This window comes from Entelurus aequoreus, linkage group LG18 (assembly GCF_033978785.1).
Source record: "Entelurus aequoreus isolate RoL-2023_Sb linkage group LG18, RoL_Eaeq_v1.1, whole genome shotgun sequence".
Classification (NCBI taxonomy): domain Eukaryota; kingdom Metazoa; phylum Chordata; class Actinopteri; order Syngnathiformes; family Syngnathidae; genus Entelurus; species Entelurus aequoreus.
In genome coordinates this window covers 6,252,635-6,275,938 of record NC_084748.1, presented here as the reverse complement: position 1 = coordinate 6,275,938, position 23,304 = coordinate 6,252,635, and the positions used below count along the sequence as shown (strand labels likewise).

Below are 23,304 nucleotides of genomic sequence, written 5' to 3'. Positions count from 1 at the left end.
TTATGCAAATTACTCCATGTCATGGTGACCATGCCCATAGCCACAGGTATCTAGGCAGTTTATGGGAAACACTGAATTAGTACATGCAAATGCGTCATTCAATGCAAACAAGCTGTTAACTTAATTAGTTATTTGCTAACTAACTTACTCGATGTCAAACTAACAAATGTCAAGCCCTTGTATGTGTATTTTTAAACAAAAAGTTCTAATCAGATTAGTCAGAGGTTATTACTCGCTTGCATAGTTAAAATAACCTAAGACTCTTATATTTTTACACAAAGACAATTACTTTGTGATAAATCTGCGTGTTTGTATACATGATCGATGCTTTATTTTTTGCGATTAATATTAACATTAATTATTTTTGACAGCCCTCATTTTTTTCTGTCAAAATGGAAAGAACTACTGCGTTAATTAAAAAAAAAAAAAAAAAAGTACTGTATTGACTACTATTTCCTGGCTTTATAGGGCCTTGAGTGTGACACCTGTGCTCTGACCTTTGCGCTTGAGGAAGTTGAAGGAGCGGAAGAAGCCCCCGTTCCCAGCGGTGGGCGTCCTGGGGCCCTCCTCGCCGACCAGCTGCGAGAACTCGGCGCCGGGGAGATCGATGAGGCGAGTGATGTTGCTCAACACCAGCTCCAGGAAGACCTCGGCGTTCTCGTGGCGTAGTTTCTCCACGAAGAAGTCTGGGTTGAAGATGACGGGCTGTCGGGCCGCGCGGGACCCTCCCCGGGACTCGTGCTGGTGGACCACCATGGAGGACTGCGTGCCTCTGACGGGCCAACATTGCACACACGTTAGGTGGGGGAAAACATTTCTATTTTTCTCAGTTATTGCTGGGTTGCAACCCTGTGACTTAAAGGCCTACTGAAAGCCACTACTAGCGACCACGCAGTCTGATAGTTTATACATCAATGATGAAATCTTAACATTGCAACACATGCCAATACGGCCGGGTTTGATTAGTAAATTGCATTTTTAAATTTCCCGCGAAATATTCTGCTGAAAACGTCTCGGTATGATGACGCCTGCGCGTGACGTCACGGATTGTGTGGACATTTTGGGACACCATTGTGGCCAGCTATTAAGTCGTCTGTTTTCATCGCAAAATTCCACAGTATTCTGGACATCTGTGTTGGTGAATCTTTTGCAATTTGTTTAATGAACAATGACGACAGCAAAGAAGAAAGCTGTAGGTGGGATCGGTGTATTAGCGGCCGGCTGCAGCAACACAACCAGGAGGACTTTGAGTTGGATAGCAGACGCGCTACCGTGAGTACGCAGCTGCGGCTTCCAAACATTTGATTGCTTGCCCGTACGTGCGTGCCGCTATGTGCATGTCACGTACGTAACTTTGGGGAAATGTATGTGCTGTATGAACTTTACGGAGGTGAACGGTACTTTGGGCTGTGGGATTGAGTGTGTTGTGCGGGTGTTTGATTTGTATTGGCGGGAGGTGTTTGTTATGCGGGATTAATTTGTGGCATATTAAATATAAGCCTGGTTGTGTTGTGGCTAATAGAGTATATATATGTCTTGTGTTTATTTACGGCTTTAGTCATTCCCAGCTGAATATCAGGTCCCACCCGCCTCTCACAGCATTTTCCCTATCTGAATCGCTTCCACTGCCCTCTAATCCCTCACTCTCACTTTCCTCATTCACAAATCTTTCATCCTTGCTCAAATTAATGGGGAAATCGTAGCTTTCTCGGTCCGAATCGCTCTCGCTGCTGGTGGCCATGATTGTAAACAATGTGCAGATGTGAGGAGCTCCACAACCTGTGACGTCACGCTACTTCCGGTACAGGCAAGGCTTTTTTTTATCAGCGACCAAAAGTTGCGAACTTTATCGTCAATGTTCTCTACTAAATCCTTTTAGGAAAAATATGGCAATATCGCGAAATGATCAAGTATGACACATAGAATGGACCTGCTATCCCCGTTTAAATAAGAAAATCGCATTTCAGTAGGCCTTTAAAACCCTTTTTTATTCAGTGGCTTTTAACCCAGCATGAGACTTTAAACAGTTTTTAACTTTTTAAACTGTTTTTAACTGCTTTTTATCTAACAAATTGTTCTCAGGGTAATTTGTATTTGCTTTTTCAATGTGTATTTTGATTCTATTTTAAATGTTATTTTTTTAGTCTGTCCTTTGCCTCTATTTCTTAGTGGTGTACAGCCCTTTGTTCTTCAACTGTGCTGGTTTTTAAAGGGCTTTATAATTAAAGTTGGTATGTTATGGTATTTGTAATTAACACGTGAAGAAAACACTAAAAACGATCAGCATCAAATAAAATTTAAATGTACTTTTATTTTATTCCAGCGTTATCCCTTGCACTTTATGTTTGTTTTCTTTTATTATTATTTTTCCTATATAGTTGTGTATTACAACTTCTTGGCAATGTAAAACATGTTTGATTACTGTTATTTCAATTGTCAAGTGTCTGTATTACACTGATATTAAAATACAGTTTAGGGATAAAAATAGAAAATAAAAAAAAACGTGTTTGCCCACCATGTGTGCAAGGTGACAGCAACCGGACGTGACGTCACGCACGACCCCACATTGGCATAAGTTAATACCGGATATGACGTTGAATGTTGACTTCATACAGCACAACGGCTGCATTGTTTAAATCAACGTTGCCATGAACTAAGTGCACTTCATGTCACACAACAAACGTGTCCGCCATTGTGCGAAGAATGCAAATAAAGTTACGAATGTGTGGCGTGTTCGACTGTGGCCACAAGCAGCTAATGCTACTAAGCTACGCGGCTAAAAAACACAGTCAGCCATCAGAAGTGGGGACAGCCACACGGACATAATGTCATATCTACATATACAGCTCAAAGTATTACGCATGATGAAACATCCGTGACGCGTCAGAACATCGAATTGATTTCGTCATTACCTTCTATTTCGGGTGTTTTCGCCGACATCTTGACCCGCCGCCATGTTTGCTAGCTTTGAATCTGCCGCAGTTCCTCCGCACACTCCGCCTACTCTTCAGCCATTGGTTGGTGAAGGTTAGGGGCGTGGCAATCAGGCTTGGGTGTGCTCGTGCCGCTGTTGTGATTGGTCAGTTTAAATTCGGCATTGTTGTAAAAAACAAAACAAGAGTGAAAAAAAAGTTGTTCTTATATTAAATGTATCTGTTGCATGCCATGATAGAATATATTTATTATTTCGATTAAATATTGATTTATATTACATAAAAACATCACCGTTTTTTTCTGATATTAGACTTAGACATAGACAAACTTTAATGATCCACTAGGGAAATTGTTCCACACAGTAGCTCAGTTACAAAGGATGGAAAGTGTAAGGATGGAAAGGACAATGCAGGTATAAAATAGACTAAAAATGTACTATAGTAGCAATATAAAATATAACATATGTAATTTTTACATAGTATATGTACAGTATATGATATATACTTATATATTATATTATATTACATGTTTATATCATATATACAATATATAACAATTACCATGTACCATATTGCCTTTTCTCTCTCTCTCTATGTATATATATATATATATATATATATATATATATATATATATATATATATATATATATATATATATATATATATATATATATATATATGAATCATTAAAAACACACTTTTTAATGATGTTTGCTTTTTAATATCCATACATATATATATATATATATATATATATATATATATATATATATATATATATATATATATATATATATATATATATATATATATATATATATATATATATCTATATCTATATAAATATAACTATCTATATATATATATATATATATATATATATATATATATATATATATATACAGTATATATATATATATATATATATATATATATATATATATATATATATATATATCTATGTATATATATATATATATATATATATGTATATATATATATATATATATACACATAGATAGATATATATATATATATATATATATATATATATATATATATATATATATATATATATATATATGTATGTATATATATATAGATATTTAATATATATATATATATATAATATCTATATATATGGATATTTTATATATATATATAATATATATATATATATTAAATACCTATAATATATATATATATATATGTATATATATATATATATATATATATATATATATATATATATACATATATATATATATATATATATATATATATATATATATATATATACACATATACACTTATGCATATATATATATATATTTATATATAGATATTTAATATCTCTATATATATAATATTTATATATATGGATATTTAATTTCCATATATAATATATATATATTAAATACCTATAATATATATGTATACATACATATATATATATATATATATATATATATATATATATATATATATATATATATATACTGTATATATATATATATATATATATATATATATATATATATATATATATACTGTATATATATATATATATATATATATATATATATATATATATATATATATATATATATATATACTGTATATATGTATATATAGATATATAGATATTAAAAAACAAACGTCATTAAAAACACACAAGCAAACACCAAAACGCATCAATTTGATTTGTTGTAAATTGGCCCCGTAAGTCATCCAGCAGCTATAAAACTATAAAATGATATTGCTGTAATCGGACGTGCTGTAATGAAACGACTGGAACTGTGTGATGATGCATTACATTGTATCGTATGCATGTTCGAAATAAACTGAAACTGAACTGAACTGAACTGAACTAAACTGAATAGATATGTCTAGTATTTGTATTTTTGACAGTCCATATATGTTGACAAGCATACATCTGCCTCCTTTCTCACAGCGATTTCTGCGCAACTTCCATCTGACAGGACTCTTGTACAGTCTCCCACCACGCTCTGACGAAAGATTGTACGCCTCCTCTTTTATTTGGACTTTCCCTGATTACATGGCAACAGCTGTTTCTAAAGGAAGGGGGTCGTAAACAGCCGCTGCCTTTGGTCACAAAACAGTTCAAAGAAAAGGTGCCTGGAGGGGGGTCAGGCCCTGCTTCCTTTCCGCTTTGTAGATCTCGGGTCAAGACAAAATCTTCCTGTGGATTACAATACATCAAAGAAACCGACACCTTCTTGTCGCTTCCCATCCTACACAGTGGAGTTTTACAAGCCTTTTGATTGGTAGGATCAAAGACAGCTTTTGTCCTCTCGCCGGGAACTCATGGCAACACAAAGTTTTGTGATAACTTCGATACAATTATTCTGACACTCAAGGCCCAGGGGATAGATCTGGCTCGCCACATCGTGGCCCACAAAAGCCTGGAAATAATATGCGTTGATATTGACATTAAAAATATGTGTGCTGCATGCAATTGCATATCTTTTAGAATAATATATTCTAATAATGCAACAAATATTTTATTTTACATTCAAATAAAAAAAAGACTTAAATATCTGCTTAACTTATGATTTCAAAGAAAATTATCCATCAAATGTTACACTTTTTAAAAATGACTATAGATATGACATTTAAAAAAATATGACGTAAAAAAAAAATTATCGAAACAACAACCTTAGATTTTAAGGTTAAGAAATATCAGCTCGGTTGCATTAATTTATCGTAAAAAAAAAAAAGAAACAGTGGTTGTGTTTTTCCATTCATTTTACGAGTGTGAATGTTGTTAGGTGGTGACTTGTCCAGGGTGTACCCTGCCTTACGTCCGAGTAGGGTAGGTTTTTACCAGCATTGACATGTCTGTGTTATTACGCACATGTCAAGATTAAATGAAAATAATACTTTATTTGACCTTTTTTCGCTTTTCATAACCTGAAGCAGAGGGGAAGCTCCTCTCGCTTGACCAAATGTCCAAATAAGTATGTCCACCTCGCTCTGACCTCACAACATAGCCAGACTGGAAAACCTAGCAAACAGAAGCATCTCAAACTGCAAGCTCACGCCAAAATGCATCACCTTTATGCACGAGTATCCAACATTGTAACTTTTATAAGTCAGAAAAGACGGAGTTCATCGTAGGTCATGTTGCGTCTGACCAGTCTACCTCTCAGGGAATTAAAGTCACTGGTCAATCCCAAGTTCTTTCAGATGACATATATCCAGAGTAAGAAGGACCATCAAGACAGAATAGGAATATTATGTTTTACTGAAGCTTCAGGAGACCAGCCCACATCAATAGTCATACCGTAATCTTGGGATTGGTCTAACATTCCAACAGGAAGAGACAACTTCTTGAATACGCAAACAGCCCCCACCCTCTCCAGAAAGGAACACCGGCTCATTGTTCTACTACAGATAAGATATAAGGGGGTACTCCAACACCTACATTGCAAGCCTTCAAGGTAACACACAGTTTACTTGCGGACATAAAATGAAAAAATAGAAAGAGTGCAAATGGAAAAACACTAGCTGCTTTATACATGACACTTGTTGGAAGCAGATCAGAATCATATCCATATTTAAGTGTTACTTCTTTCTAAACTCCTATAGTCATATAAAGAATAGCTAGTATTCTTCCTTCATTTGAGTCTCATAGTAAGGTGTCGGCCTTCTAGATTGGAATGTGTCAGAGTAGAGATAACTCGGAGTAGTCTAAACAACGGGAGTGGGGGCGATGGACAGAGGGAGGATCACGGGACTTCCGTGGGTTTGGGGAAGACCGAGCTAGAGCGGGCGAGGGGACGCTGGTGTGCTAGATTGGTCTCACGTTTGTCCTCTAAGCTTGGAGAATAAACCACAAAATACCAACTTCTGCCTGGTGATTGAATATAAACATCAGCTTATGTGCCATAAGAGAATCTGGGAGAGACTAGCAATTTAAATTCCCCATTGGAGGAATGCTGGTCGACGCAACACTATGAATAAAGAAAGAACTCTTAAACATATACGCATTCTCCACAGTGCCCTTAAAGAATCTGCCGAAAGCACAACTTTGTTTGCCTTGAAGTCTCTGTCATGTTTTTAAAAGTGTGTTAAAGTTATTAGGGAAACCTACAAAGAAAAAACACAGAAAAAGTGTATTTCATGATGTGGTTTTAAAGGCCTACTGAAAGCCACTACTACCAACCACGCAGTCTGATAGTATATATATCAATGATGAAATCTTAACATTGCAACACATGCTAATACGGCCGGGTTAACTTATAAAGTGCAATTTTAAATTTCCCGCTAAACTTCCGGTTGAAAACGTCTATGTATGATGACGTATGCGCGTGATGTCAATCGTTGAAACGGAAGTATTGGTACCCCATTGAATCCAATACAAAAAAGCTCTGTTTTCATCTCAAAATTCCACAGTATTCTAGACATCTGTGTTGGTGAATCTTTTGCAATTTGTTTAATGAACAATGAAGACTGCAAAGAAGAAAGTTGTAGGTGGGTTCGGTGTATTAGCGGCTGGCTGTAGCAACACAACCAGGAGGACTTTGACTTGGATAGCAGACGCGCTAGCCGACGCTAGCCGCTGACCGCACGGATGATCGGGTGAAATCCTTCATCCTTCCGTCGATCGCTGGAACGCAGGTGAGCACGGGTGTTGATGAGCAGATGAGGGCTGGCTGGTGTAGGTGGAGCGTTAATATTTTTATCATAGCTCTGTGAGGTCCCGTTGCTAAGTTAGCTTCAATGGCGTCGTTAGCAACAGCATTGTTAAGCTCCGCCAAGCTGGAAATTATAAACCGTGTATTTACATGTCCATGGTTTAATAGTATTGTTGATCTTCTGTCTATCCTTCCAGTTAGGGATTTATTTATTTTGTTTCTATCTGCATTTGAGCCCGATGCTATCATGTTAGCTCAGTAGCTAAAGAGCTTCGCCGATGTATTGTCGTGGAGATAAAAGTCACTGTGAATGTCCATTTCGCGTTCTCGACTCTCATTTTCAAGAGGATATAGTATCCGAGGTGGTTTAAAATACAAATCTGTGATCCACAATAGAAAAAGGAGAACGTGTGGAATCCAATGAACCTAAGTTACGGTCAGAGCGAAAAAAGATACGTCCTGCACTGCACTCTAGTCCTTCACTCTCACTTTCCTCATCACCGAATCTTTCATCCTCGCTCAAATTAATGGGGTAATCGTCGCTTTCTCGGTCCGAATCGCTCTCGCTGCATTGTAAACAATGGGGAAATGTGAGGAGTCCTTCCTCCGGTGACGTCACGCTACTTCCGGTACAGGCAAGGCTTTTTTTTTATCAGCGACCAAAAGTTGTGACCTTTATCGTCGATGTTCTCTACTAAATCCTTTCAGCAAAAATATGGCAATATCGCGAAATGATCAAGTATGACGCATAGAATGGATCTGCTATCCCTGTTTAAATAAAAAAAAATTCATTTCAGTAGGCCTTTAATCATGCATGTCAATAAAATAAAGAAGAAGAAAGTCACTTCTTCCTCTCTATTTCTTTGAACGTCATGACCACCTCCTCCTTGCGACCTGTAGACGCACACATTTCTACTTGTTCACTTACTCCAATATGAGTCTGAAGACAGGGTTTGTGGTCCTCCTTCTCTGCATGCCAGGTACTACACCTCTACTTTTTTATTTGGTCAAAGTAGTGAATGTGATTCATAAAAATATTGCTTTTCTACGTTGGCTCCATGCAAGCATATTTGTATCGGTTATATCAGCTAAATGTGCAATTTGCAGTGAAACTTTTGTTGTATATTGCTGGTCTTGTCATCCCCGTCCGGACCCGAGGGCGACTTGGTGTTGTGACTGGATCAAAGGTGACGCCGGTGAAGAATTTTTTGAACAAAGCTTTATTTGGTCAAACGAGCCTCGGACTGGGACTGCAGCTCCCAGGAGACGAGTGAGGGCCTGATTTGAGTATCTCCCCTTCTGCCAAAAAAACCTCTTCTAAAGTATCTTTTACATGAAGTGTTGCGCTAGTCCTGGAACCATCAAGTCGGGACAAAGCCCAGTTTCTTGTACCCATGCAAAAACATATGCGTTGTGACCTCAGACCCCTCACTGATTCTATAGATGGTGGCAACTATCAGATGTTGCTCATGTACTTTTCAACGGACTAACCCCCTCCAGAGTTCTGGAACCTGGGTTGCATTTAAATCAGACCCAATCTAATAGAATATGTACGTGCTGTAATTTACAGATACTATACTTTCTTTATTAACACAATTCATGAAGCACAGAAACTATTAAATGACAAACGCTGAAGCTGATACATTTTGCATCTGCTCTGAAGTGGACTTTTTGATGTGGAAATTGAGTAATGTGCTTACACGCTGGTGTGACTTCCTGAGATAGCGAACGTCTTCTCATTGATTCCAATCAAGAGTTACGCAGCCAACAGGTGTGGAGGAAAGAAGTAAACATCTTCACATGAAGCTAACAACACTGTTCTCCCCTCCAAAACAGTTCATCTCAGACGAGAACTGGAAGAAAGAAATGCCGTTTAGAAAAGTGAAAAGCACCCAAAACTCCAAAATGTGTACCTGACGTTTAAGTTTAAGTTTCAAGTTTATTCACAATACCATAGAACAGGGGTCACCAACCTTTTTGAAACCAAGAGCTACTTCTTGGGTAGTGATTAATGCGAAGGGCTACCAGTTTGATACACACTTAAATAAATTGCCAGAAATAGCCAATTTGCTCAAATTACCTTTAACTCTATGTTATTATTAATAATTAATGATATTTATCTTTGTGGAAACACTGATCATCTTAATGATTTCTCACAATAAATATATATAGAAACAGATAAATTTCAATATGCAACACTTTATTTTTATATTTTCTCTAAGTGCACATTTTTAAAATTGAACATTTTCAAATGATCACTTCTAAGACAGTCTTGTGAAATCACAATATCCCATTTGAACTAGCTAGCCACTAACATTTTTGAACAAATCATGAATTACTTTGCACCATGTTTGTACAAATAATAACTCATGTAAAATACAAAAGTCAACTCTCAAATGTTTTAATAAATCATGTCACACTTTGAACTGGACACCAAATCTGTTATCTGTTTCTTTGTCAGTTAGAGAAGACCAAGTTTTTATAATATTTTCTTGGATTTTCAAATTCTATTTGAGTTTTGTCTCTCTTAGAATTACAAATGTCGAGCAAAGCGAGACCAGCTTGCTAGTGAATAAATAAAATTTAAAAAATAGAGGCAGCTCACTGGTAAGTGCTGCTTTTTGAGCTATTTTTAGAACAAGCCAGCGGGCGACTCATCTGGTCCTTACGGGCTACCTGGTGCCCGCGGGCACCGCGTTGGTGACCCCTGACATAGAACAATTACAATAGTAGTGAATATCATTTAAAGATATTGGTAAGTGAAAGGGTCCCCCAAATAAGCTAGAACAAGCTTTTGACAGGGGGTCCAGAGGACAGTATATACATGGAATTATGAAAAATGGTAGCAAGCACAACAACAACAAAAAAAACAACAACGCTATATGATAAACACAAGATAATAGTACTAAAGCACGCATACACATACACACATACATTCATTCGACCATGCAAAACCCAACAGTAGTCAACCCCACATGAGGCATTAGAGATAGGTGCTTAATAGGTAAATTTTCAGTTTCTTTTTGAAGTTGGAGAATGGATACCACATCTTGAGGCTCTCATTAAGCCGGTTCCAAATCTTAGGTCCCCTGCATACAACACTTCGATCGGTACAAGCCAGTAGACGATGTTTACCTGATATCAGATCTAAGTTACGAGTGTTGTGGGCATGCTGGGGATGGTAGATAGGAACCAAGCTACAGAGCCTAAGATTCAGCCTGTGAATGACTTGATAGGTTAAACAAGCATTTTGATAAATATTGAACTCTGTCAGTCTTAAGAGATGATAATTATGAAATAGATGTTTCATTCAGTCATAGTACTTGTTTCATACTACTTCTTTTGGTGTGTAATGAAGTTACTGAAACAGTATTTAATAAGTGAAGTACTTGTGATGTTGTGTGTTTCAGGGCTGCTCAGTGCTGAGTGGGGGGGGAACTACACTGAGAAGGAGATCTGTGCAATTGAAGGATCCACTGTGAAGCTTCGGTGCTCCTTTAAGTTCCCGCCCACAGAAGACGGGCGTGAGATCAAGGTTAAGGAAACATTTTGGTTCACCAAAGATCCGAATGAAGATCTGAGACTGGACCCTCAGTACTTTGGTGGTGTGCAGTGTGACTGTCATGGCAACCTCTGCAGTCTGACCATCGCAGACGTGAGACGGAGTGACGAGTACACGTTCAGATTCACAACTAACCATTCCAAAGGAGACTTCATCGTCACGCCTGGTGTCAAAGTGACCGTCACTGGTACTGCTTTCCATAAAAGCACATTTCCACCAAGCTCAGTCCAGTTTGAGGTCAGGATTGTCTGCTGTGAGTAGGCGGGGCCAGCCACAGTGACATCATAGCGTGGCGCCAACACAGAAGTACAATGGAGGACATCTTGTTTTCGGTCTTCTTTTTTCCATTCTGGAAATGACCATTTACTGTCCTCCAATCAGCCAGGGCCGGCCCGTGGCATAGGCCGTATAGGCAAATGCTAAGGGCGCCGTCCATCAGGGGGCGCCACGCCAGTGCCACAAATGTTGGAGGAAAAAAAAAAAAAGTTGGTACTATTATTTCTAAATGCAAAAAATAATCCCACGTTAATTAGAATGCAAAGTAAAGCCTATTTAATAGAAATATTATTTGTTACAACATTACGCCCCCCCCCCCCCCCCCACACACAGTGCGCCCCCTCCCTTCCCATATCATGACGTCACCACAAATGTCAAAACGGCCAAAACTGTCAGGTGCCCAGGGAAGAAAAAAATAGAAAAGAAGAGGAGGAGAAACGGGAAAAAGACAGAGGTAGCAGGTATACGAGTAACGTTAGCCTACATGAAATTATTTGTCTGTTACAGAATGTGATAGTAACCTGGCTTTTTAGCATTAAGCTAATGTTACATGATTCGGCAATTGCTAATCAATAAATAGCTAGTTCTGTTTTAACGTCGGGTTAATATTGTGGAGAGGGCTAAATTGTTATGGAAAATAATAATGTAACGTTAGGTAATTACAGTACTCCCACTTTACATTCCTCAGGGACATTTGTTTTAGATCTTTTAAGCAGGTGGTTTTTGTTTACATTGTTATTGCCTTCTGGTTAGCTAATGTTTGCCCTGCAGGTAATAGTCACTTTTCCACCCCTTTATATATTAGGTATAGTTGTAAGCCTAGTTGTTAAAGTGCACATCATTAATGTTAATTAAGCAATATCACATGAGAGGGAATGCTGTTTTTTAATTTGAGCACTGCTGTGATTCGGTTAAAGATAATCATAACATAACATTCTCATATAATATGTTAATTTGCGTTCTTTAAGTAAAAAAAAGGTCAAAGACAAAGCTATTCGGTTTCTTGTGAGTATATACTGGGGGCGCCACCTAAAATCTTGCCTAGGGCGCCAGATTGCAATCAGCTCACTGCACTGTATCTAGCTCCGCCCCTTTAGCTGCCTTATTCTGTTCTTGGCTTCCTGACAAGTTATTTTGGTACCCTATACAACTTATGAGAACAAAAACTGAGCCAAACTGTACTCCCTTTGGTGGAAGTGGACATGAAGACTTTTATTTTGAAATGATTGACGTTTTCCTTTCATTCCAGATCTGAAAGTACAAGTGACAAAGTACTGGAATCGGTATGGTCTGAAGTGTGTCAGCAACACTTGCAGTCCTTGGTCTACTTCTTCATACGTCTGGTATAAGAATGGAGAGGAAATCCAAAATGAAAAGTCCCAAGTGTACACAGTATGGTATGGCGTCAAAAACAGTTATTCCTGTGCTGTAAGAGGACACGAGCAAGCTGTGTCTCCTCCAGAGTGTGAGTGGACTCTTCAGTCTTCTGCTGCACGTCACATGTAACTTTGTGCTGACTCAGCTCAATGCTTCTTCTGTCTTTCAGGTGTGGTGTACACGTCATGTCACAAGGTGGTTTACGACAAGAGACACATTTGTGCCATCCAAGGATCATCAGTGGACATTAACTTTGAATACACGAGCTATGGAAATACCCTGACACAATTCTGGTTCCGTACAGATTCTAGTCCCTGGAGAAATCCCTCCACGACTGAATATGTCCTGTCAGACTCTAAGTATGATGAGCATCTTGAGTTTCCTTCAGAGACTTATGGAAAAAGCACACTGAGGTTAAACGATGTGAGCCAGAATGATTCTGCTGAGTACCGCTTCAAATTCACCACTGATGGTTTTGAATGGAGGAGTATTTTACCTGGAAGCACCTTGACAGTAGCAGGTATGAACACACCTGACCAAACATGCCAAACAGATAGATAGATAGTACTTTATTGAGTCCTTCAGGAGCGTTCCCTCAGGAAAATTCAATCAATCAATCAATCAATGTTTATTTATATAGCCCTAAATCACAAGTGTCTCAAAGGGCTGCACAAGCCACGACATCCTCGGTACAGAGCCCACATACGGGCAAGGAAAAACTCACCCCAGTGGGACGTCGGTGTGAATGACTATGAGAAACCTTGGAGAGGACCGCATATGTGGGTAACCCCCCCCCCACCCCCCCTCTAGGGGAGACCGAAAGCAATGGATGTCGAGTGGGTCTGACATTAAAACAAATTAAATTAAAATAATACAACTATATTACAAAACCCAAAAGCAGTGAAGTTGTCACGTTGTGTAAATGGTAAATAAAAACAGAATACAATGATTTGCAAATCCTTTTCAACTTATATTCAATTGAATAGACTGCAAAGACAAGATATTTATTGTTCCAACTGAGAAACTTTTTTTTTTGTTGCAAATAATCATTAACTTAGAATTTAATGGCAGCAACACATTGCAAAAAAGTTGTCACAGGGACATTTTTACCACTGTGTTACATGGCCTTTCCTTTTAACAACACTCCGTAAACGTTTGGGAACTGAGGAGACACATTTTTGAAGCTTTTCAGATGGAATTCTTTCCCATTCTTGCTTGATGTACAGCTTAAAGTCCTACTGAAAGCCACTACTACCGACCACGCAGTCTGATAGTTTATATATCAATGATGAAATCTTAACATTACAACACATGCCAATACGGCCGGGTTAACTTATAAAGTGACATTTTAAATTTCCCGCCACACTTCCGCTTGAAAACGTCTATGTATGATGACGTATGCGCGTGACGTCAACGGTTGATACAGAAGTATTGGTACCCCATTGAATACAATACAAAAAGCTCTGTTTTCATTTAAAAATTCCACAGTATTCTGGACATCTGTGTTGGTGAATCTTTTGCAATTTGTTTAATGAACAATGGAGACTGCAAAGAAGAAAGTTGTAGGTGGGATCGGTGTATTAGCGGCTGGCTGCAGCAACACAACCAAGAGGACAGAGATGGATAGCAGACGCGCTAGCCGCCGAACTCACCTTAACTTCCTCCGTCTCGCCGACCGCATCTGTGATCGGGTGAAGTCCTTCGTCGCACCGTCGATCGCTGGAACGCAGGTGAGCACGGGTGTTGATGAGCAGATGAGGGCTGGCTGGCGTAGGTGGATAGCTAATCTTTTTAGCATAGCTCTGTGAGGTCCGGTTGGTAAGTTAGCTTCAATGGCGTCGTTAGCAACAGCATTGTTAACCTTCTCCAGGCTGGAAAGCATTAACCGTGTAGTTACAGGTCCATGGTTTAATAGTATTGTTGATCTTCTGTCTATCCTTCCAGTCAGGGGTTTATTTATTTTGTTTCTATCTGCATTTGAGCCCGATGCTATCACGTTAGCTCAGTAGCTAAAGAGCTTCGCCGATGTATTGTCGTGGAGATAAAAGTCACTGTGAATGTCCATTTCGCCTTCTCGACTCTCATTTTCAAGAGGATATAGTATCCCAGGTGGTTTAAAATACAAATCCGTGATCCACAATAGAAAAAGGAGAGAGTGTGGAATCCAATGAACCCTTGTACCTAAGTTACGGTCAGAGCGAAAAAATATATGTCTTCCACTGCATTCTAGTCATTCACTCTAACGTTCCTCATCCACGAATCTTTCATCCTCGCTCAAATTAATGGGGTAATCGTCGCTTTCTCGGTCCAAATCGCTCTAGCTGCATTGAAAACAATGGGAAATTTTGAGGAGTCCTTCCTCCGGTGACGTCACGCTATTTCCGGTACAGGCAAGGCTTTTTTTTATCAGCGACCAAAAGTTGCAACTTTATCGTCGATGTTCGCTACTAAATCCTTTCAGCAAAAATATGGCAATATCGCGAAATGATCAAGTATGACGCATAGAATGGATCTGCTATCCCCGTTTAAATTAAAAAAAATCATTTCAGTAGGCCTTTAAGTTGTTCAACAGTCCGGGGGTCTCCGTTGTGCTATTTTAGGCTTCATAATGCACCACACATTTTCAATGGGAGACAGGTCTGGACTACAGGCAGGCCAGTCTAGTACCTGCACTCTTTTACTACGAAGCCACGCTGTTGTAACACATGGCTTGGCATTGTCTTGCTGAAATAAGCAGGGGCGTCCATGAAAAAGATGTTGCTTGGATGGCACCCACCTGTTCCCAATTAGCCTAGTCACCTGTGGGATGTTCCAAATAAGTGTTTGACAAGCATTCCTCAACTTTCTCAGTCTTTTTTTGCCACTTGTGCCAGCTTTTTTGAAACATGTCGCAGGCATCAAATTACAAATGAGCTAATATTTGCAACAAATAACAAAGTTTACCAGTTCCAACATTAAATATCTTGTCTTTGCAGTCTATTCAATTGAATATAAGTTGAAAATGATTTGCAATTAATTGTATTCTGTTTTTAATTGCCATGTACACAACGTGACAAATTGACTGCTTTTGTACAAGGAATACATTAGATTAGATAATAAAGTATCTATATTATGTACAATACTGTATATTATTTTATGTTGGAATTTTCTGCCAATCAAAAGCAAGCTGTGGGCTGCAAACTGGACTTTGGACAGTGGTGTTCCAGATGAAGCAGTCATGTGTGTATGTTGTGTGACTTGCATCTAAAATGAATATTAATATGACATGTTTCATGTTTGCTCCTCTGGCCTCCAGCTGTGCAGGTGCAGGTGATGTCAGTCACAGTTGAAGATTCTCACCTTGTTGCACAAATGTTGTGTCACACAAGCTGCCTTCTAGAAGCTACTTTGTCTTTTGTGTGGCAGCACAATGGAAAGTATATAAAGAATGGAGCCAAAGTAGAAGTCACCTTGTCACCTGGAGACTACATCACCTGTGCTGCACAACAACATCAACATATCAGCATCTCTCCTCACCTGTGTGAGTGCTTCTTTCTTCCGGAAAAACATGGTGCGCTACAAAGCACTTCAGTAGGAAAACAACACAAATCATTCTCATGTAGGAGTGTAGGCAGAGAAACGACGGAGATTTATTCCTCTTTGGAGAGCCAAGTAACACTCCGTTTATTTTCAGAGAGAACAACCACAACAACAACACTGTCGCACAGGTAATTACGTCAGCACCACAGAGGTGTGTCTCAACCCTTCAAAGTAAAAGCACCTATGCACCTATGCAAGTAAACATGGGCTAGAACGCAGTGAATTATAACCGTAATAATTAATAAGTGTCCTGTGTGTGTATATCCACCACACACGTCCCCCCAGAATTCACAAGAACTGGCCCAGTGAAACGACCAGGGACCCGAATGACCCGCCCAAAGCGATTCCGAAGCTCCTGGGCAGGTGGAGGGGGGTGAAGCGGGAGGGTGACAGCCGGCTGCTGACGGCGAGCAGACGTCGGTTGGCAGTGTGGGGGTCGACCGCGACGTGGTGCCTGAGCCACCTCAACTGAACGGCCCAAATCCAGGTGGGCTGGCTTCAGCCGGTCCACTGAGACGCGATCCAGTCTGCCCCCAATGTCAATGACAAATGTCTTATCCCCAGCCTCCACAACCCGATAAGGACCGTCGTATGGTGGTTGCAAGGGCCCCCTATGGGCATCGTGGCGGATGAACACGTACCCCGCTGCTCGCAGGTCAGGGGGAATGTGCACCTGGGGCAAGCAGTGGTGCGAGGTCGGGACTGGTAGGAAGGTACGGGCAGTGTCCATGAGGCTACGCCGCTGGTCAGAAGCAGACCAGGGGACTGTAGTGCGGGGTATAAATTCACCTGGGACTCTGAGGGTCTGGCCATAAACTAACTCCGCTGAGGAAGACAGGAGGTCCTCCTTAGGCGCAGTTCTAATCCCCAGCATCACCCACGGGAGCTTGTCGACCCAGCCGTCGTCTGTGAGAGAAGCCTTAAGGGCGGCCTTCATGTCCCTGTGAAAACGTTCACACATGCCGTTTGCTTGAGGGTGGTATGCTGTAGTGCGGTGGAGTGAGACACCCAACTGACAGGCAACAGTATTCCAGAGCTCGGAAGTAAACTGGGGGCCACGATCAGACGAAAGGTCAGATGGGGCACCATACCGGGCGACCCAGGTACCAATGAAGGCCCGGGCCACATCAGCTGATGTCGTTGCTGACAGTGGGACAACCTCCGGCCAACGGGTGGTCCGGTCCACCATAGTCAGAAGGTGAGTAAATCCCCTGGAGGGAGGAAGGGGTCCCACCAGGTCAACGTTGACGTGGTCAAAACGCCTTTCGGGAACTGCAAACTGCTCCAACGGGGCCTTAACATGGCGATGGATCTTAGCGCGTTGGCATGCCACACAGGTCCTGACCCAGTCGCGAATGTCCTTCTTGAGGCCATGCCAGACAAACTTTGCTGCCACGAGACGCTGTGACGGCTTGCTGCCTGGGTGCGAGAGGCCATGTATGGCGTCGAAAACTTGCCGTCTCCAGACCTGCGGCACCACAGGACGGGGCAGGTCCAGAGATACGTCGCAGAGCAGCGTTGTGCCGGCATCGCCGAACGGGACGTCCGCCAACTGGAGGCCAGTGACCGCTGTTCTGTACGCCTGAATGTCGGGGTCCGAAACTTGGTCCACAGCCATTCGGGCATAGTCTATTCCAAGGTGGACAGCACCAATGACCACACGGGAGAGGCAGTCAGCCACGGGATTGTCTTTTCCTGACACATGTTTAATGTCCGTGGTAAATTCAGAAATAAAAGCTAGGTGGCGCTGTTGCCTGGCAGACCATGGTTCCGACACCTTGGCCATGGCGAAGGTCAAAGGCTTGTGATCCACAAAGGCAGTGAACGGACGGGCTTCCAGCAGGAAACGGAAATGACGGATGGCTAAATACAGGGCGAGGAGTTCACGGTCAAAAGTGCTATATTTCTGCTCACTGGACCTAAGTTGGCGGCTGAAAAAAGCGAGAGGTTGCCAAACACTATTGACCAACTGCTGGAGAACAGCACCAACAGCATAGTCTGAGGCGTCCGTGGTCAGAGCAACAGGGGCGTCAGGCACCGGGTGAGCCAGCATAGTTGCGTCCGCGAGTGCATCCTTTGTAGCAGAGAAAGCTGCCAACATGTCCGTGGACCAAGAAAGGGCATGCTTAGAAGTTTTTTTACCCTTGAGAGCGCTGTATAGGGGGCGCATAAGGTCGGCAGCCCGAGGCACAAAACGGTGGTAAAAATTGACCATGCCGCAGAACTCTTGTAGAGCCTTGACAGTGTGAGGCTGCGGAAGCCCCAACACTGCCTCCACCTTTGACGGCAGAGGAATCGCCCCTGCTGTAGTGATGTGGTGGCCCAGGAAATCCATGGAAGGCTGTCCAAACTGGCATTTCGCTGGGTTGATGATCAAGCCGTGCTGCTGGAGACGACTGAAGAGAAGACGCAGGTGTGATAGGTGCTCTGCCTCAGACGTGCTGGCCACTAGGATATCGTCCAGGTAGACAAAAACGAATGACAAGTCACGCAGCACCGTGTCCATCAATCGCTGAAAGGTCTGGGCAGCATTTTTTAGTCCGAATGGCATCCGTAGAAACTCAAAAAGCCCGAATGGGGTAATCACCGCTGTTTTGGGAATGTCCTGAGGCTGAACTGGTACCTGGTGATAGCCCCGGACGAGGTCCACTTTAGAAAAAATAGACGCACCCGCCAGGTGGGCAGAAAAGTCATGGATGTGTGGAATAGGGTACCGGTCCGGCGTAGTGACAGCATTAAGGCGTCGGTAGTCGCCGCACGGGCGCCAACCACCATTGGGCTTTGGCACCAGGTGAAGGGGGGAGGCCCAGGGACTGTTCGACCGGCGGACGATGCCAAGGCGTTCCATGGCGTCGAACTCAGCTCTTGCGATACTGAGCTTGTGTGGGTCAAGGCGCCGGGCTTTGGCGTGCACAGGCGGGCCATTGGTGGAGATGTAGTGCAACACACCATGTTTGGCGGAGGCGGAGGAGAAGGTAGGTGCGGTGATGTCTGAGAACTCCTTGAGGAGGTGAGAAAAGTCATCAGCGGGCGAGAGGGCACTGGACAGCTTCGTCGGGGCAGTGTCACTGTGTTCACAGGGAAATGAGCCGAATGTTTCAGCATGGACGAGGCGGCGGTTCCTCACATCCACTAGAAGCTTGTTGGCAAACAAGAAATCAGCACCCAACAGGGGAGTGGACACCTTTGCTGACACAAAATCCCAGGTAAAACGCTGACCAGCAAAACTCACTGTCACAGTGCGTGTGCCAAAGGTGTGGATTGTGCTGCCATTTGCGGCCAGAAGGGGGGGGGCACACGGCCCTGCGCGAATGTCTGTGGCTGATGCTGGCAGCGCACTCATATGGGCACCTGTGTCACAAAGAAAGCGACGACCGGAGAGGGAGTCAGTAATAAACAGCAAGCCGCTGGTACGGCCGTCACCCACGGCTGCTAATAGGTGGCGGCCGGTGCGTTTCCCGACGCACTGAATGTACAGGGGGGAAGGCATTTCTTGGCTTTGTTGCCAAACTTGGCGTGGTAGAAACACAATCCTCCTGACTGCTTTGCACGTCGGGGCACAGTAGTGGTGGCAGAGATGGAGTATGGCTGGTGCATATGGTCATCACTGGTGGCAGTAGACGTGGAAGGGGGCGTGGCTGCAAAACATTTCTTCCCAGCTGAGAAAAATTTGTCCGCCTCCCTGGCCAACTGGCGAAAATCAGTAATAGATGAATTCGCAAGTGCCAAACGCACCTGTTCTGGAAGCTGCTGCAGGAATAGTTCTTTGAAAAGAAAACACGGCTGATGGTCTCCCAGCAGAGCCAGCATGTGATCCATCAGCTCAGAAGGCTTACTGTCGCCGAGACCGGGAAGTGAGAGGAGTTGGCGCGCACGTTCGGATTCAGAAAGTCCAAAAGTCTCCAGTAGATGCGCCTTCAGAGCGGCGTATTTGTTGCGTGCAGGAGGACGTTCTAGCAGACTCACCACTCTCCCCGCAGTCGAGCTTGTAAGGGACGCCACCACATGATAAAACTTTGTTTCGTCCGCCGTAATGTCTTTGATGGCGAATTGAGCCTCCGCCTGTGCGAACCACGCAATTGCGTTCCCTTCCCAAAAGTCGGGCAACTTTAGTGTAGCAGACATGTTCAGTAAACTCTGGAAACGTCCAAGAGTAAAAAGGGGTCACCAATGTAGGAGTGTAGGCAGAGAAACGACGGAGATTTATTCCTCTTTGGAGAGCCAAGTAACACTCCGTTTATTTTCAGAGAGAACAACCACAACAACAACACTGTCGCACAGGTAATTACGTCAGCACCACAGAGGTGTGTCTCAACCCTTCAAAGTAAAAGCACCTATGCACCTATGCAAGTAAACATGGGCTAGAACGCAGTGAATTATAACCGTAATAATTAATAAGTGTCCTGTGTGTGTATATCCACCACACTCATGTCTATTCCAACTACAAAGTAGTAAACAACACAAACCAATTGAAATGACCTCCCAGCTGATGAACACGTTTAGCCAGCTAGCAGAAGCAGCAACAAGACAACACATTTGTTTTTATTCCTGCTTACGTCGCACTTGTTGCTAGGTAGACTTCATAGGGCACTGTGACGGACAGGGAGAGGCGGCAGAAAAACAGCACTTTAAAAATTATGAGACATGAACCTTTCATTGGATCACTACTCTGTATTGACTATAAAATACTTCTTGTAAAGAAATATTTATACATTACAAAACATTCTTTGCATATTTGCAACATCTTTTAATCTATATAAATGTATGAATAAAAAAAAAAAGCGTGTATGTTTGGACTTTGGGGTCCCCCTGTGGTCTGGCATTAGTGCAAAGTGAGGCAGTGAGCCACCAGATCCAGCAGATGGCGCTGCATGTGTACTATGATGCACTGTCAAGTGTAATGTGCACTGGCGCCTTGGTGGAGGTCTGCTGCTGCTTTACTGACTCATGTTTTGTCTGTGCTGAAAAGAAGAAGAAGGTGTTTGTTTAAAAACTCTTTGTTCTTCTTCCAGATGTTCTAAAAAGACCTTCAGTGTCTCTGAGTCATACTGGTGACATATTGGAGGTTCGTCCACTGACACTGACCTGCTACATTGATGTCCCAGCAACAGTTGATTACTGCTGGTACAACAAGAAGAATGTGTCTTCAGATGATGAAGTCCTCAGTAAAGGTCGACAACTGGTCTTCAAGTCCATCAAGTCTTCAGACTCAGCAGAGTATTGGTGTACTGTGGAGAACCAGCTGGGGAAGAAGACATCAGAACCCGTCTTCATTGATGTCCACTGTGAGTACATCTACGTCTTGAAGACGTGTGGTGACACTGATGAGGACAATGTCCTGTCCCGCAGATCCTAAGAATAAACATGGAGGAGTCAACTCTTCATCAGTCGTCATAAACGTCCAATGTAAGTACCAAGGTCTGACATGGACGTACAGTACTCAACTGACATCGACTCAATCCAACATGGAGGTCTAGTTTAGGTACCAAAGTCCAACATGGACTTCCCCTGATGAGGACGATGTCCTGTTCCTCAGATCCTCCCAGGTCGTCCTCTATGTCTGTCCAGGAAGGACAGTTCGGGACTCTGACCTGCAGCAGCGATGCTAACCCGGCCGCCAGCTACACCTGGTACAAGGAGAACATGTCGTCTCCTCTGGCATCAGGTCAGACACTGACCATCAAAGACATCAGTCCAGGTCAGACGCTGACCATCAAAGACATAAGTTCAGGTCAGAGGCTCACCATCAGGAACATCACAGAGCAGGGTGGCCATGATTATTACTGTGAGGCCAACAACAGCAGGGGGCGCAACATCATTGGTGTGCACGTGAGCGTGAATGGTAAGACCCCTCATGTCCAAAACACATCTGTGTCTCCTGAAGACATCTACTGTATGTCCATGTGTAGGAATGTCCTGTAGAACGATAAACATCATCAGGCTGTTGTGTTCTGCTGTTGTGTTCGTGGGCATCCTGATCATCCTGACTCTGCACTTCAGGTAACAAGTAGGACTGTCAAAATGAACGCTTTAATGCAGATTAATCCATCATCATTAATATGATTGAACATTGTAACACAATTAACCCACAAGCAGAAATGTAATTTGGTAAAAACGTATCATGTTTTTGTTAACATGAACTTGATGCTAAAGGTGTTTACTGGTTTACTTTACTGGACAAGCTCAGCAGGTCTTGTTTATTTTCCAAACGCAGGACGACAACGTCTCCCTCGTCCACCGCAGATCCAAATGAGCTCGTCCAGACTGCAGAGGTGACATCTTGTTGGTTCTGGTGTCATGAATCCAGTCTCACTGTCATCATGTGTCCTCCTGTCAGCAGCTGGACCATGGCGACTATGAGAACATTCAAGCAGAAGACGCGCTGTGACGGCCATCTTGACCATGAACAACAAAGTTGTTTTAAAATATTCATATTTTCACTTCCTGTGTTGGAATGTCTATCACTGAGAGAAAATAATACAAATACTTTACTTATGCACAGACAAAGGAACAGAGGATAACCCCCCGACCCTCCGAGCGTGGCGTTATAATTGATAATATAATTGACAGTTGTGGTCTTACACAAATACATGAACCCACACATCGCAACGGTAATACGGTTGATCTGGTTCTAGTCCGGGGTGTTGCCACTTTTAAAGTTGTCGTACTCCTGTGCACCAAAGTCATGCCCGATCCCTACCTCATAAAATTTGAAGTTCTGACCCATTGTCAATATTCTGATAATAACCAATGCTTTAGCAGTCGTAGCATTAATGTTGCTAAAACCACGACTCACTCTGGCACTCGTTAATGGCAGCGTTCCAAAATTATGTGGACTCTATCGATAGCCTTACCAACGACTTTAATGTTGACTTTAATGCCATTGATAGTATAGCACCGCTAAAACTGAAAA

At 42.1% G+C, this 23,304-nt stretch overlaps 2 protein-coding genes across 6 annotated transcripts in view; one reads left to right on the top strand and one right to left on the bottom strand.

Annotated features, from left to right (window-relative positions):
- Nucleotides 1-3,000, bottom strand: part of arhgap19 (Rho GTPase activating protein 19) — a 33,327-nt gene extending 30,327 nt beyond the window's left edge. For all 5 annotated transcript variants that reach the window (XR_009821762.1, XR_009821763.1, XR_009821764.1 and 2 more), the window contains exons 1-2: nucleotides 2,913-3,000; nucleotides 498-772 (exon numbers count right to left, since the gene is read on the bottom strand). Coding sequence is in view for 2 of the 5 variants with exons in the window: in XM_062026016.1 (XP_061882000.1) it covers nucleotides 498-772; nucleotides 2,913-2,956 (319 nt within the window). In the remaining 3 variants the exon portion in view is untranslated. The remainder of the gene's footprint in view (nucleotides 1-497; nucleotides 773-2,912) is intronic.
- Nucleotides 3,001-21,470: 18,470 nt separating this feature from the next.
- Nucleotides 21,471-23,304, top strand: LOC133633742 (uncharacterized). Its single transcript, XM_062026404.1, has 5 exons — nucleotides 21,471-21,676; nucleotides 21,928-22,122; nucleotides 22,301-22,391; nucleotides 22,606-22,663; nucleotides 22,732-23,304. Exons 2-5 carry the CDS (start codon nucleotides 21,948-21,950, stop codon nucleotides 22,777-22,779), a joined length of 372 nt encoding a protein of 123 aa, XP_061882388.1. The 5' UTR covers nucleotides 21,471-21,676; nucleotides 21,928-21,947; the 3' UTR covers nucleotides 22,780-23,304.

Coding starts and splice junctions, on each gene's coding strand:
- LOC133633742 (XM_062026404.1), top strand. CDS start 21,948: ATGTCTGTCCAGGAAGGACAGTTCGGGACTCTGACCTGCAGCAGCGAT. Junction 22,123..22,300: donor CATCAAAGACATAAGTTCAG/GTCAGAGGCTCA, acceptor GTCCATGTGTAG/GAATGTCCTGTAGAACGATA. Junction 22,392..22,605: donor ATCCTGACTCTGCACTTCAG/GTAACAAGTAGG, acceptor TTCCAAACGCAG/GACGACAACGTCTCCCTCGT.